The following is a 14,039-nucleotide window of genomic DNA, read 5'->3' on the forward strand; positions in this document are numbered from 1 at the left end:
CTTGATAAGGAAAGGCATTTCGCGGAAATATATTGACATCATAAAGGACATGTATGAGGGAGTATGCACGAGTGTACGTACTAGTGTTGGGAAAACTGAAGAGTTTCCTATTACGATTGGAGTGCATCAAGGTTCCGCACTAAGCCCATTTCTTTTTGCCATCGTTATGGATGAACTAACAAGTTCACTTCAAGATGGTATACCATGGTGCATGCTGTTTGCAGATGATATTGTGTTGGTTGATGAGACGAAAGAAGGAGTGGAGATGAAGTTGGAACTATGGAGGCAAACTCTAGAATCTAGAGGCTTTAAGTTGAGTCGAAGTAAGACAGAATATTTGGAGTGTAAGTTTAGCGGCCGTAGGAGTAGGGAGGCAGGGACAATCACCCTAGATGGGAGAGTTGTTCAGGCCTCGGATTGCTTCCGGTATTTAGGATCTATTATCCAAACGGATGGAGAAGTAGATGGAGATGTTGCCCATAGGATTAAAGCTGGTTGGTCGAAGTGGAAGAGTGCTACGGGTTTCCTTTGTGATCCCGGCATGCCTAATAGATTGAAGGGAAAATTCTACCGGACGGCAATTAGACCAGCATTGTTATATGGTACGGAGTGTTGGGCAGTGAAACACTGCCACATCCATAAGATGTCGGTGGCGGAGATGCGTATGTTGAGATGGATGTGTGGTCACACGAGAAAGGACCGGGTGCGTAATGAAATAATTAGGACAAAAGTAGGGGTTACATCTATTGAGAATAAAATGAGAGAAAACCGACTAAGGTGGTTTGGCCATGTGAGACGTAGAGCGCTTGATGCGCCGGTTAGGAGAACCGAAGAGTGGCAAAGGGATGTAGTGGTGAGGGGTAGGGGAAGACCTAAGCAAACTTGGAGGAGGGTGATCGAGAGTGATATGAGTTTATTGGGAATTGAGGAAAATATGGTAGTGGATAGGACGGAGTGGAGGGAGCGAATCTGTGTCGCTGACACGACTTGATTTTCACGGTTTTATATGATGGTTCATGTTAGCCGACCCCGAATCATTTCGGGACTAAGGCTTTGTTGTTGTTGTTAAACGGGTCAAACCATTTAACAAAAAATAACAGAAGAGGGAGTTTAGAACTAAAGAAAAGGGTTAGGAAAAAGTTTTACAAATGATACATTACTTTTCTAATTCTTTTCTTTTTTTCTTTTTTTTTTTTCTGTTGACAAAAAAACGCTGGAAATGGAAAAAAAAAAAAAACATTTTCCCTCATTATTTTCCTGCAAATGAACAGAACCTTAAAACCTATATTTGGGCCCTTATAGGATTCTTTGAGGTACTATTAATTAAGGCTGTAAATAAGCTGAGCCATTCATGAGCGGTTCGATGATCGGCTTAATAAAAGCTCGGCTCGATTTGTAAATGAGCCGCTCATGAACACGATTTACTAGCTCGGTTCGTAAACGAACCGAGCTTGAGCAGACCAAAACTCGGCTCGAAAGCTTGCGAGCAGGCTCGATTAGAACATTTATGAACAAATTTTAGTTTTGTAGAAAACTATATAGTTTTGTGTTAGTTCACAAATATCTAAACTTAATATATTTCATTTACTATTAGATGAGTTCGTTCATAAACATAATAAATGAGTAATATACGAACTATTTGTAACCATCTTATTTATTTATTCACTAACTTTGCTTGTGAGCTTGTTTATATACACAACTAAAGAGTTATTTGCGAGCAAACTTCACAAATATAATTAACAATTTACTCACAAACAATTCATGGTTAGATAATTTTCTTAATGAACCTTCCAAAAGAGGATTTTGGGCTCGAAGCTCGGCTCAAGCTCTTTGAGCAAGCTAAAGCTCGGCTCGGGCTCGGCTCATTAATTTTATAGCAAGCTCGGCCCGGGCTCGAGCTCGTTAATTTTATAGCAAGCCGAGCTTGAACAGGCCAAAGCTCGGCTCGGCTCGATTACAGCCCTACTATTAATTGATAGATTAAGGATTGGGTTTGATATATTTTTCAACTTATTAGTAAAAAGCGGATGCAAATTTTATTGCAATTCCTAAGAAATTTCAGTTCACTCCTATTGAAACTTTGGCGAATGAAATCTGATAAATCTTAGTGAAACCAATACTTTGTAGAAGACATCACACAGATTTGCTTTTCATTAAATTCCCTCTTATATTTGCTAAAGATCTGTATGTCTTCTGTTTACTTTACCATTCAAGATATAATCTCAAAAACCACCTATTAGTCATAGTGCACAAAAGTGCATCATTTATGGTAGCTATTTGACAGCAAAGATATGTAAGATGGCTTTTGCACAAACGAATCCCTTCTGGGTCACTGTCAAGTTGCTGCTCACCATGTTATGGATCTCGCACATTTTAGGTCCTCTTGATCTTCGAAAATGTTCCCGTCTCCGAGAAGTAAGTACTCTGGGTTCCACTGCCAAGTTGGTGTGCGTGTGCTTGTGGATTTGTGAGCTCGATCCCCTGACATCAGCAGCAAACATATAACCATGCGAGTCGATCAAATAATTCAGAATCCTATGCATAATTGTAGCCAATGCACCCTCTCCCTCTCTCTCTCTCTCTATATACATGCAATTTACAGCTTACTACCCAGTAAATTCTTGATTCTCAAAGCAAGGATGGAATTGTAAACAAGTATCAGTTCTAGAAAAGAACAAACTGCATGATAGTATTTTGATAAACTTATCTTCATCAATGCTATCCAAATTGATTTGACATAAGAGGGCATGCCTAAGTAGTACAAGGACAAACTGAAATGGTGGATCCTTAGTATACAATGTTTCAACAGTTGATCAAGTTTTCACGTAAAAGGTGTTCGTTAGAAAGTACCCATTTTAACCTCTGATAAATATATATCCACTCTCGTGATTAGAAAACATAACAAAGATAGCAGGGTCAACTGGTCATGTAAAGTTCTTGTATGGTCATTTAATAAAGCACAATTCCAGAGTAACTAACTGAAACAGTGAGACTACTCAAACATAAAGGATCATGAATGATTCAGTTTGGCAGGGACCTTTTACCCTTCACAGGCCTTTCTTAAGGCAGGGAAATCTTACACTGAACAGAACATATAAATGACGGCGGCTATTTATAGGTCCTCCATTATTATTCTAATCATTTTTTCTTTTTAAAATAATTTCTGTCAGTGCCATATGCTTCGATCACCAGGTTGGAAGTTTTAACACAACAAATAACTCAAACATCAGTGATTCAAAGACAAGGTGAAAAGGAATAGATAGAAACCTGCACAGGAGTGAATGCCAAACTTGATGTCAGACCTGATGTAGCACCACTGCTTCCATAATATTTTTCCTTGAATCTAAAATACCAAAAAGAAACAGCTAATAAATATTGCAGCTTTGTTGTGAATCACAAAATAAAATAAAATAAAGCAACACAATGTAAGCATGAGAGATAAATAACTACTTCTTTGCAACTTTAGCAGCGAGTTTGCTTTGACCAACAGCCACACGCAGCTTGCCACTCCCTGCTTGACCAAGCATTCCATAACCCTCTCCCAGTCCATCACCTATTCTCAACAAGCAAACTAACCGTTAGAAATGAAACCTTGATGAATTCTCATCCTGAAAAAATGAATACGTTCGAGCATAGCATTTCTTAACAAAATTTTCTTTATATGCCACAAACAACAAAAGCTGGTTGATATTCACTTTGGATCTTTCATATGCAATGCAAAAAACGACATAAATGATTAAGTGTTCCTTGTTCATGAACTTAAATGCAAATATACAGTATTTAGTTTTGTATTTTGTGTAATTGCACATAAAGAGCTTCAATCAACTCGGACTAACAGTATATTTTGCCAATAACATCAATTGATGAATAAAATGGATAAACCTATGTCCTTTGAACCTTCAGATGCTAAAGTGCAGAATTTACCTAAAGAGCTCTCTTCAGGAATACCAAACTGCATCCTATTAGCAAGCTTCCTCATGTCTGTTAAAGCATATCTGAGAAAATGCATTAGGGAAGTTACAAGAGATCAAAAGAAAGATATGAACAGGCCAGAGTAAAATTATAGCAAAATTGGCAGTACCTTTCTTTCATCTTTCTCAGCCGCCGACCACCTCTCTTTTTCTTAGGTTCAGAATCAGGAACCGGAAGTGGCTTAGGTTGCTTTGCAGGAGGAGGCTCTTGCCACTTCTCAATTTTCTTACGGACTTCTTCCCGAAGGTTTCTTCCAGTGTTCCCCAATGGATCCCCCCTGGTGGAATCTACCCGTGCTGCAAGCGTTGACTTTGCAGCTAAGAGTCTACAAGCACGCATTCTCAGAGAAGGTGGAGTTGTCTGAAATATCTCTGTTTGCTCAATATAACCCACACGAAATTGAGATGTTGCAGTGGAAAAGCCAGCAAGATTCTTCTTCTTGGCACCAAGAAGTTGAACATTACAGGCAGGCATCTTCGCTAATGCTGAGAGACCACCGGCTGTTCCCATAAGCTTTGCTGCAACAGCACTCCCAACTATAGTTGACAAATTAGGAGCAATATAACCCATTCTACTCTCTACAAAATCAAGCACTTTTTTCTTTGCTGAATCAAGAGCAAGAGCTCGATCACATGCCTCAATTGTCTTTTGAAGGTCTTCATCAGGAAGTGGTTTTCCACTTGTCGTTGATGCTGTCACTGAAATCACCATAATAATAGCTGAGGGTAAAAGACCTTCCAGATCAACAAGGGTCAAATCCATCTCGTTCCCAATCTTCTTCACCACACGGGCATAATCAATAGGATGATGAACAAGTGATTCAAGCTCTGGAAATTTCAAACGGTACTTGTCACGGATAAAATTGTGTATGATGATGATCTCATTCTCAATATCAACTGACAGTGCATTACAATCTACAATAAGCTGATATTCAGGATCATCTTCCAATACCATTCCGTGGTCTAATATATCAGAACCCTTCTCAAGAGCATCTTCCACTTTCTGCCATTTAAAGAACAGATTAGCCATTGTACCCATGTTGATATAATAAAGCATTGGATGAAGTCAAATAACAAGCTCCATAGCTCAAAATGCACTTATAATTGAATAAATGAAAGCAAAGGAACACCCTTAATATGCGAGGAACTAAGCATGGTGTCAAAATTTCTACTAGGATACAGAGAAGCAGAAGAGTTGCAGGACCACATGAGATGATAATGGTAGGTAGACAATGGAAATCCTGGATTTTGAAAATTGTCTGAGCCTAACCGACCCAGAATTTAAATCATGACATTGTGAGCTGCATGATAGAAATACTGACCTGCATTATATCATTATATCTCTGTGTTTTCTGCAACTTTGACACACTATCCAAGTCATCATAATTTAGAGCTTCAATGTCTGCCATGTCCCCATCAACATCTTCCTCCATGTTTCCAGCATCAGCATCTTCTTCCTCCTGTGAATGAAAATGAGAAATCAAGAATGTCAAAGATGATAAACAGAATAGAATAAAAAAACAAGTTGTTACCAAAAGACTAAAACTATTAAATAAACAGGTCCAGCAATGCTCATACTAACTGGTAAAACAAAGAAAAAAGCCATGGAAACTTGACATAAAGGAAAGCAAGAGAACTCACATTAAGCTCAGCATCATTGTCAGATAATTCATCAAGGTCCGCAAGGAAAGAATCAGCAAGAGTGGCCTGACAAGATAAGCAAAGAAAGCAAGTTAGCAGACACTTGGCTGATGAATCTTGGATAAATAAGTATGAAGTAAGGAACTTGAGCAACGACTAAAATCATTTCAACTAGTTCCTCCACTCGAAAAAAGACTCATCGAAAATCATAGAATGTAGAAGAAAAACTATTAGCTTTCTCTAATTTCATATTATAGGGTTTCAATATCCACAATTGGAAGCACCCATAGGCCCTCGCTAATGCAATATTACAATGTGCAAATGACAGAATAACCCACAATTAAACTATTAGATATTTGAAATTCTAGGTTTTCGAATTAATGTAGAATGATAACAGTACTGCTAATCCCCAGCCCAAAAAACATAACAAAAAAGAAAATCATAACGATAGAAGATGTAAGATGATGGAACAAACCATTTATTTAGCTTGAAATTCAAAAGAAGCAAAGTAGGGTGCGCGCCTTCTGAGGAATTAAAAATATTTTCCATTAGAGGTGAAAAGAACCAGAAATCTGAATTAGCAAATTGATTAAAAGATAAGAGCACAAGGAGGGCGAGGAAGGGGGGTAGTAAATACCTGAATAAGAATCTGTATTTAATTCTTAGGAGATCGAGAACTGATATCGCTAATTGAGATGAAGCCCCAAGCTTATTTGAAAGAGAAATACAGAGAGAACACACACTCTCGATCCAGCCTAGTAAGCCCAAGGATCGTGCTTGCTTCACGAAACGACTAGCTATCCTATGCGAACTTAGCACACTCCTGAAACGCCAAGTCGTATAGGTTTAGGACGACTCCGAGATTCGCTTGCCTGTTAGTGTCGTATTATAATGAAACGACAAATCATTAACAAACAACTCATCTGTCTATATATTATATAATATAAAACAGTAACGATGGAGCTGAGGTGTCGATTCCTCGATTTTTGTTGATTAAAAATAAAATTCTTTATTTATCTTTTTTCTTCAATTTTTACTAACATTAATAAACAAATATTTCCAATCAAAGTATTAGATTAAGAGGATGAATATGAAAAAAATCCAAAAGATATTTATGCGTGTACAAAATACAAAATAATAAAGTAATTATCAATATTTGTTTAAGCAAAATCAAAAAATAAAATGCACATTAATTTAATATAATGTGTTGTATTGTACCCGCCCTCTAATTTTAGTCAGAAAGTTAGTAGGTTTTTCTTTAAAAGTATAATCTTTTTAAATAAAACAATTTTTTTATTTTTTTACTCATTAAATATAAAATTGTTAAATACAAACTTTATTAATTTATATAAAATTAAATACTAAGATAATGTTATTGTTTTTCCAAATTAAATACCTATCTACAAATGTTATTAATTTATATAAAAATAAATAATTAAGATAATGTTGTTTTTTTCAAATTAATACCCTCTTTCCTTTTTTTTTTCAAATTAAATACCCTCTTTCCTTTTTTTTCATAATTCCTTGAATATCTCCTAAAATCTATCTAATACTATCTCAAATTCCTTTTTCTTTATGAATTCTTTTATTTCCCTAACTCATACTCTCCGGTAGTCTCCTAATCAAATAGTAGAGCGTATTAATTGGAACTCTGAAGACAAAAACATAGAAGACTAGATGAGCATTGCGAAGGTAATAGCGAACATAAAGCCTAGCTTTTTGATTTGGTCTCTCGTCCTGCTTAATGTAAGTTTAGTTGGGAAGGTATTCATTGTTTGGATTTCATACCCACTCTTTGATTTCCTTATTTTCCCTTCTGTTTTGCAGCTCCTTTGATTTCTTTGGGTTTGTTAAGAATAGCACGTGAGCAAGAGGATGGCGTTTTAGTGATAGGGATTTTACTGTTTTGTCCCTGTCTGGATATTGTGTATAAAGTTCAACTTTACCGTTGGTGTTGTTATGAATGAATAACAAATTCGTTTTCATTTGAGATGGTATCAGAGCGGGATTGGTGAGGTTCAATCGATCCTGGAATGCGATCAAAGAGAAAAACTAGATCGTTTGCTGAAGTAGTAAAGGAATCGGAAAAGCAGATCGGAGATCCGTCGGAGGAACAGATCGAGGAGAATTTCTCAGACGAGGAAGAGAAGTTGCAGAGCTCAAATTCAACTCTAATGGCGAATAATCAGAACAACAACGATAATCCGAGTCTTATCTTGGTTAATACAACTCTGAGAGGTAATAATTTCATCTTATGGCGTAGATCTATGATGTTAGCGTTAAATGCTAAGAGGAAATTGAAATTTGTGGAGCATAATGATCAACCAGAGGATTTAGAGTCGGATGAATACCTAAAATGGAAGGAGATGGATGATTTAGTGTTCTCTTGGATCATAAACTCGATTGATAGCAGTTTAGCAGAGAATTTTATGTATGCTAAGTCATCTTATGCTTTGTGGAGAGAGATTAAGAATAGATATGGACAGAGTAATGGTCCTTTGATTTTTCAGTTAAGGAGGGAGATCTGCAATATGACTCAGGGAAATGGAAGTTTAGCTGAGTTTTTTAATAAAATTAAGCGAAAATGGGATGAGTATGCTGAGATAAAGCCAATGTCAAGCTGTAATTGTGTTGAGGCGAGAAATAAGGCTAGAGAGCAGGTAGAAGAAGAACAGTTGATGCAATTATTATCAGGACTCAATTCTGAGTTTGATCATATTCGTAATCAAATTCTTATTACTGATCCATTGCCTACAGTGGATAAAGCATATTCTATGTTGATGGCTATAGAAATGCAAAAGAATGGAGGTTATGCAGACAATTCACATGTACAGAGTGACTTTGTAAACATGAGTAATGGAGGAAGGACTGGGAATCAGAGTTCGAGGTCTGGATATAATCAAAGGCAACAGAGTGCAGGGGGCAGTAGAAATTCAGTGAGGAAATCCAGTGATTCTAACAGTAACAACAGCAGGGGCCAAGGTTATTTTCATGGATCTAATTCTAGTTCAGGAGATAAAAGTGATGCAGGCAATAAAGAAGACAAGTATTGTGTGTATTGTAGAAGATCAGGTCATGAGAAGACCGATTGTTTCAAGCTGGTGGGATATCCGGAGTGGTTTAAAGGGAAAAGGCATAATGCAAAGAAGTACCAAGCAAATTTGAGTAAAGAGCAAGTTAATCCTCTTGATGATTCAGAATCAGAAAGTGAAGATCATAGCCAGCAAGATATGGTGCAAGCTTTAGTGCAGAAAGAAGTGCAGAAAGTTCTTAAGAGCAAAGGAGTTGCAGATAACAACCACAAGGCCTATGATTTTTCTGCTTTTGCAGGAGTTTGTGCTGCAGGTATTGATGCTAAAACTTCTTCTAGTTTAGAAGATGCCTGGATAATTGATTCTGGTGCTACCACCCATATGACTTATAATCTTGCTAAGATGAGATGCGTTGAAGATTTCTTTAGAGTTAAAAAGGTTTATTTACCTACTGGAGAAGCACAGGAGATACATTGTAGAGGAGAAGTTAGTTTTGAGCCACATTTTGTGTTGAAGAATGTCTTACATGTGCCAAATTTCCAGTTCAATTTGTTGTCTGTTGGTCAGTTATTGCAAGATCAGAAAATCAACATTAGTTTTCTTGCTGAAACTTGTATTTTACAGGGCCTGGTTTCTAAGGAGATTATTACAGTGGGATGGCTGAAGGAGGGTCTGTATTATCTCACAGACAGATCTTTTGATCCTGCAGTCATAGAAAGGGTAAAGGAGAAATGTTTTGTGGTTAGTGGTGCTGTTAAGAAAAACAATATAGATATATGGCATAAAAGGTTGGGACACTTGTTTGTAGGGAGAATGATTCATTTGGAGTTTATAGATTCTAAGAAAGTGCAGGCAGATATGTTTGCACATTGTGATGTGTGTTTGAGAAGTAAACAGACAAGGTTAGCCTTTTGTAATAGCAATTCAATATCATTGAATGTATTTGATATTGTGCATATGGATGTTTGGGGTCCCTATAAGCAGTCTTCTATTACAGGGGATAGGTTTTTGTTGACAATTGTGGATGATCACTCTAGAGCCATGTGGCTTGTGTTGTTTAGAACTAAAGATCAAGTACCATACTTGATTGAGTGTTTTTGCAGAAAAGTCTCTACTCAGTTTGATGCCAAGATTAGATGCTTGCGGTCAGACAATGGGACTGAGTTTACAGGTCAAAGAACTCAGCAAGTGCTTGCTCAGTTTGGGATAATTCATCATAAGACCTGCATTCATACTCCACAACAAAATGGAGTGGTTGAGCGCAGGCATAGAACTTTAATCAATGTAGCTAGAGCTTTGTTGAAGCAGGCTGGTTTATCAATGAAGTTTTGGGGGGAGGTTGTTTTGCATGCAGTCACATTAATCAATTTACATCCCACAAAGTTGCTAAACTGGAAGACACCATATGAAGTGTTGTTTGGAGCACCACCAGTTTATGACTAGCTAAGAGTTTTTGTCTGTGTTGCTTATGCAGTGAATACTGATGTAAATAGAGGAAAATTTGATGATAGGTCCATACGATGTATCTATTTGGGTGGTTCACCAGGGCAGAAAGGATGGAAGCTTTTTGATCTAGAGTCTCACAAGTTTTGTGTCTCTAGAGATGTTCATTTTAATGAGCAAGAATTTGGAGTTTCTTCTGATGGTACAGCTTCAGATCCTCATAGTGTTGTTTTACCATTTTTGTCAGAAGAGTTTATGGAGGATTCTTTGGAATCAGGGGGAGATGCTCATCAGGATTCCACAGAAGTAGGTGAAGTGGTTTCTGGTGATGATGCTCTTAATGAAGAAGTTAGAAATACTTCAACAACACAAGAATTGAGAAGATCTAATAGAAGTGTGAAGGCTCCAGCATGGACAAATGATTTCATTATTAACAATGTGTGTTTATCTTTGACTGATACTACAGGTTTGAAGGTTTACACTGATGTTCATACAGCCTTTATGAGCAATGTGAGCAAAATTCCAGAACCAGTTTCTTATCAAGAGGCTTGCAAAGATAACAACTGGATAAAGGCAGTAGATATGGAGATTGCTGCTTTAGAGAACAATGGAACCTGGGAGCTAACTGATTTGCCAAAGGGGAAGAAAGCAATAACTTCTAAATGGTTGTTTAAGGTGAAGTATAGACCAGATGGAAGTGTAGAGAAATATAAGGCAAGATTAGTAGCTAGATGGTATAATCAAAGATGGGGGATAGATTATAAGGATAGTTTTTCTCCTGTGGCAAAAGTAGTGACAGTGAGATTGTTGTTAGCTGTTGCTGCTTATAATAAGTGGGAGGTTTATCAAATTGATGTGAATAATGCATATTTGCATGGATTCATTGAGGAGGAATTGTATATGCAGCCACCTGAGGGTTATGGAAAGGCTAGGAAGGGACAAGTTTGTAGGCTTATTAAGTCTATATATGGGTTAAAACAGGCAGGGCGCCAGTGGAATAAAGAGTTTAGTAATACTCTGTTGAAGTTGGGATTTGTTAGGTCCATACATGATTACTGCTTATACACTAAGGCAGAAGGGGGAGAGTTTATTATATTAGTGGTTTATGTAGATGACATTTTACTTACAGGATCATCAATAGCAATGATAGAAGAGGTTAAGAGGTCTTTACATTCTGCTTTCACAATTAAAGATTTAGGCAGTGCAAAGTATTTCCTTGGTGTAGAATTGACAAGAGATAAGGAGGGATTAGTGTTATCTCAAAGGAAATACATTACTAATATGATTAAGGAAGCAAAGTTAGAAGGAATGGATCCTGTAAATAGCCCTATGGCAGTTGGAGTTGATATGTTGATGACTAGTCCACCATTTAAGAATGAAGAGTTGTATAGAAAGTTGGTGGGAAAGTTGCTGTATTTGGGGTTTACTAGGCCAGACATATGCTATGCCACCCAGCAGTTAAGTCAGCACCTGGTTCAGCCAACAAAAGTGCAGTTTGATGCTGTGATTTATTTGCTGAGATATCTGAAGGGTACTATGAACTTTGGTTTGTTGTATCCTTGTCAAGAAGGGCAATTGAGGTTGAAAGCTTACTGTCACAATGATTTTACAGAACAAGAGAAGAAAGATAAGATGAACTTAGTGGCTTATAGTGATGCAGATTGGGCAAGATGCAGGGAGACAAGAAGGTCAATTGGTGGTTATTGTGTCTTTCTGGGAAATGCTTTGATATCTTGGAAGGCCAAGAAGCAAGCCACTGTGAGTAGATCATCAGCAGAGGCAGAGTATAGATCAATGGCTACTACATCCTGTGAAGTGAAATGGCTTATGTATTTGTTGAAGGAATTTCACATTGAGGTTTCCAAAACCAGTGCCATTGTGTTGTGATAATCAGGCTGCAATACATATTGCAGAGAATCCGGTGTTCCATGAGCGGACGAAGCATTTGGATATCGATTGTCACATTGTTAGAGAGTATATCCAAGAGGGAATTTTACATACTCCTTACATAGCCACTGAATCACAGTTGGCTGACATTTTTACAAAGCCCCTGACTTTGAAGAGCATGAAGAAAATGTTAGAGCAAATGGGAGTTATTCAGTTGCCTGAGAAATGAAGCAGGATTGAAGTATCCAGATGAAGATTTGAGTTGTCATTCTTATTGGCATATGTTATGCTGATAATGTGTTTTGTTGTTCTTGTTATGTGTTTTTTGTTGTTTTGTTTCTGGGCTTGCACACGTGAGGGGGAGTGTTAAGAATAGCACGTGAGCAAGAGGATGGCGTTTTAGTGATAGGGATTTTACTGTTTTGTCCCTGTCTGGATATTGTGTATAAAGTTCAACTTTACCATTGGTGTTGTTATGAATGAATAACAAATTCGTTTTCATTTGAGAGGGTTAACCTTTGATTTCTGAAGGTAAGTATTTCCTCTGAATTTGTGATTTTTTGTACAATGGTTACTTTTTCTTGAGCAATTCTGATAGCTTTTATTGATTTTCAAGGGCAAGAAGCAAGGAAACCTCTTTATTCAATGTTTTTTCTTTACTTAAAGGTTCTCAATTTCTGGTCTCTATTGCTCACTGTTGTAAATGTGTTGGATCACATTTGATTTGGATGCTGATAGCTCTTAATCGCATATTATTGCTTAATTCGAATTGAACTTAATTTTCTTCTTTTCCTTATTAATTCATGTTTTTTTTATTGATCTTTTCTATTTATCTAATTTTAGACGTTCTTGATGATGATGATCAATGGCCTATGATATATTGGTTTCTTATCTTTTTTTTTTAATTGTTAATTTCAGGTTAAGAAGCTTAAATGGAGAGTTTATCACATTAGAAAGGTAGGTATGCACTTGCAAAAGCCTGTTGCTAATAGATCATCTTTTATGTCTCTTTGTTTTTGCCACAAAGGCACAATAGTTGTTGATGAACTCTAATTTTGCCTAATTATTTTGCATTCTTTTTAGGCTTTGTTTATTGCATTCTACGATTTGGATTGGAAATTAGCATTGGTCTCTTCCTATTTTCAAATTTGTTTCCTTACTTAATCTACTTAGTTTATAAAAGCTTAGGCTATTTTTTTAGTTTTTCTAAGGTATGTTTCCTAATTGATAGTAATTATTACAATCCGTTCAGTAACATTTTTAATGAACAAAAGAGATACATATATGTTTAGGAAATCAAATGATTAGTATGATGTAGCACTATAGTCATGTTATCATATGGTACTCCTTAGCATTCCAATTAACATATCATGGGTATGAATAAATTCTATACATTTATTATGTATTTGCTTATGGATAAGTATTAGATAGATTTTAGGAGATAATCAAGGAATTATGAAAATATATTTTTCACTAGGCATTTAGTTGGAAGTGATGGCAAGGTACATACTATTATTATTATTTTTTTTGAAAAGTTTAGTTTCTTCTTCCTTATTATGATGGATAAGTGGTCATGTTTGTATTATAGTATAATTAATCTTTTGATGGAATATATTTTTTTTCAAAATTATATATATTGTTAATCTATCGATTATTGTTGCGTTATGTGGATAATTTTCAATTGAAATTTTTTGTTGAAGATTTTAAAGGTGTTTTTATAGAATTCATGTAATTGATTTTATATACTTTATATTCTTTATAGGTTTGAGTATTTTTCTAACCGGTTATGTCATTCTTTATGAGCATACTTTTTTCATCTATTTCTATTGCTGCACATGTTAACATGAATTTTAAATGCCTATTTTTTTCTTAAGATAAATTCTATGAACAAAATTAATAAAATAGTTGAAATAGAGGCATTTGATGGTTATTTAGCTTTCATTTCCTTGAATAACCTCTTTACTATCTGTCCTTAAAGGGTTAATGCACATATTTGCCCTCGTATTTTCTCGAAAAAACGGATTTGCCCTTATATCAAACAAACTCTCAAAAATCTCCCTGAGCT

At 36.3% G+C, this 14,039-nt stretch overlaps 1 protein-coding gene across 1 annotated transcript; it reads right to left on the reverse strand.

Annotated features, from left to right (window-relative positions):
- Positions 1-2,217: 2,217 nt before the first annotated feature.
- Positions 2,218-6,409, reverse strand: LOC136230403 (U4/U6 small nuclear ribonucleoprotein Prp31 homolog). Its single transcript, XM_066019469.1, has 9 exons — positions 6,250-6,409; positions 6,088-6,136; positions 5,613-5,678; positions 5,294-5,431; positions 4,082-4,974; positions 3,925-3,995; positions 3,451-3,553; positions 3,268-3,343; positions 2,218-2,481 (listed from the first exon to the last, which is right to left on the reverse strand). The coding sequence occupies exons 2-9, from the start codon at positions 6,088-6,090 to the stop codon at positions 2,374-2,376; spliced, it is 1,458 nt and encodes a 485-aa protein (XP_065875541.1). The 5' UTR covers positions 6,091-6,136; positions 6,250-6,409; the 3' UTR covers positions 2,218-2,373.
- Positions 6,410-14,039: the final 7,630 nt, after the last annotated feature.

The sequence above is a fragment of the Euphorbia lathyris genome, chromosome 5 (genome assembly GCF_963576675.1).
Source record: "Euphorbia lathyris chromosome 5, ddEupLath1.1, whole genome shotgun sequence".
Taxonomy (NCBI): domain Eukaryota; kingdom Viridiplantae; phylum Streptophyta; class Magnoliopsida; order Malpighiales; family Euphorbiaceae; genus Euphorbia; species Euphorbia lathyris.

Coding starts and splice junctions, on each gene's coding strand:
- LOC136230403 (XM_066019469.1), bottom strand. Junction 4,975..5,293: donor GATATAATGATATAATGCAG/GTCAGTATTTCT, acceptor TTTAAATGGCAG/AAAGTGGAAGATGCTCTTGA. Junction 3,554..3,924: donor TCCTGAAGAGAGCTCTTTAG/GTAAATTCTGCA, acceptor TGTTGAGAATAG/GTGATGGACTGGGAGAGGGT.